At 36.1% G+C, this 1376-nt stretch overlaps 1 protein-coding gene across 1 annotated transcript in view; it reads right to left on the bottom strand.

Moving 5' to 3' along the window:
• Nucleotides 1-6: 6 nt before the first annotated feature.
• The window catches only part of LOC102760597 (zinc finger protein OZF-like), a 50436-nt gene continuing 49066 nt past the window's right edge, over nucleotides 7-1376 (bottom strand). Inside the window, 2 exon segments of the mRNA XM_015571060.1 lie at nucleotides 7-884; nucleotides 960-1376. The exon segment at nucleotides 960-1376 is cut by the window's right edge and continues 8 nt beyond it. Coding sequence (XP_015426546.1) covers nucleotides 664-884; nucleotides 960-1376 — 638 coding nt within the window. The 3' untranslated portion in view covers nucleotides 7-663.

The raw sequence follows: 1376 nt of genomic DNA, 5'->3' as shown, positions 1-1376 counted from the left end.
AAGTCTTTCCTCCTATATCATGAACGTAGAATTAAGTCCAAATTGCAATCCCTGATATTGACTGAGACTGCAGGTCCAACTATAGGATTTCCCAAATCTTTGGCTTTAGGGTTTCCCTTTGCTAGAAATTTCAATGTGAGGAATAAATTATGAATGTGGAATAAAGACTTTTGGACATTGTTTACATTTTCATTGTTTCTCTTGAGTATGAATTCTGATGTCAAATACAGTTAATGTACCGAGTGAAACTTTGTTTTGCCACATACTTTATATCTCCTGGGCTTAACTCCAGCAATAATAGACGTTGAATAACAAAAAATGAGAATATAAACTTTGGTACAAGTATTACAATTTATAAAGCTTAATTTGATCATGCTCAATGAAATTGGAACATTGGTTAAATCTTTGGGCAAATTATTTGTATTTTTACAGTTTCTATTTAGACTCATTCCCTCCAATTACGAGTATGTTTGAGTACAGGCTAAAAGCTTTGCCACATTCTCCTTTGGTAATGTTTCACTCCATAATATATTTTTGTTGAGTGAGACCCCAAACCTGATTAAAGGCTTTGACAAACTCACTATATTTTTAGGTCTTCTCTCCAATACGAGTTGTTTTGTGTTGAGAAAGACACCAATGGTCATTTAAAAATGTGCCCAATTATCAGCATTTGTAAGGCTTCTCTTCACAATGAATTATCTGATGTTCAATAAGATCGCACTGACAAGGAAAAGATTTCCCACACTCCTTACATCTGTAAAGTTTCTCTCCACTATAAAGTCTCTCATATATCTTTAATATGAGAATATCTTTAAAGGCTTTTCCACATTTTTCACATTCATCAGGCTTCATCACAGTATGAATTCTATGGCACTGAGTAAGTTCTCACTGCTGGTAAAGTAATAATGGCACTCCTTGTAACTGCAAGGAGTTATGAACTCTTTGCTGTACAATAGGGCAGGAACACTGGTTAAAGGCTTTGCCACATTCTCTACATTTATCAAGTTTCTCTCCAGTATGAACTCTCTGATGATTACTAAGGTTTGAGGACTTACTAAAGGCTTTGCCACATTCTCTACATTCATAAGGCTTCTCTCCAGTATGAACTCTCTGATGTACAGTAAGGGCTGAGGACCTGCTGAAAGCTTTGCCACATTCTCTACATTTAAAAGGCTTCTCTCCAGTATGAACTCTCTGATGATAAGTAAGGTCTGTAACCACAATGAAGGCTTTGCCACATTCTCTACATTTAAAAGGCTTCTCTCCAGTATGAAGCTTCTGATGTCGCTTAAGGTTTGAGGAGTTACAGAAGGCCTTGCCACATTCACTACATTTATAAGGCTTCTCTCCAGTGTGACTACTTTGATGAAGAATAA

This window comes from Myotis davidii, unplaced genomic scaffold, assembly GCF_000327345.1.
Source record: "Myotis davidii unplaced genomic scaffold, ASM32734v1 scaffold1168, whole genome shotgun sequence".
Lineage (NCBI taxonomy): Eukaryota > Metazoa > Chordata > Mammalia > Chiroptera > Vespertilionidae > Myotis > Myotis davidii.
The sequence above is the reverse complement of the archived record's forward strand: the minus strand, read 5'-3'. Positions and strand labels throughout refer to the sequence as shown.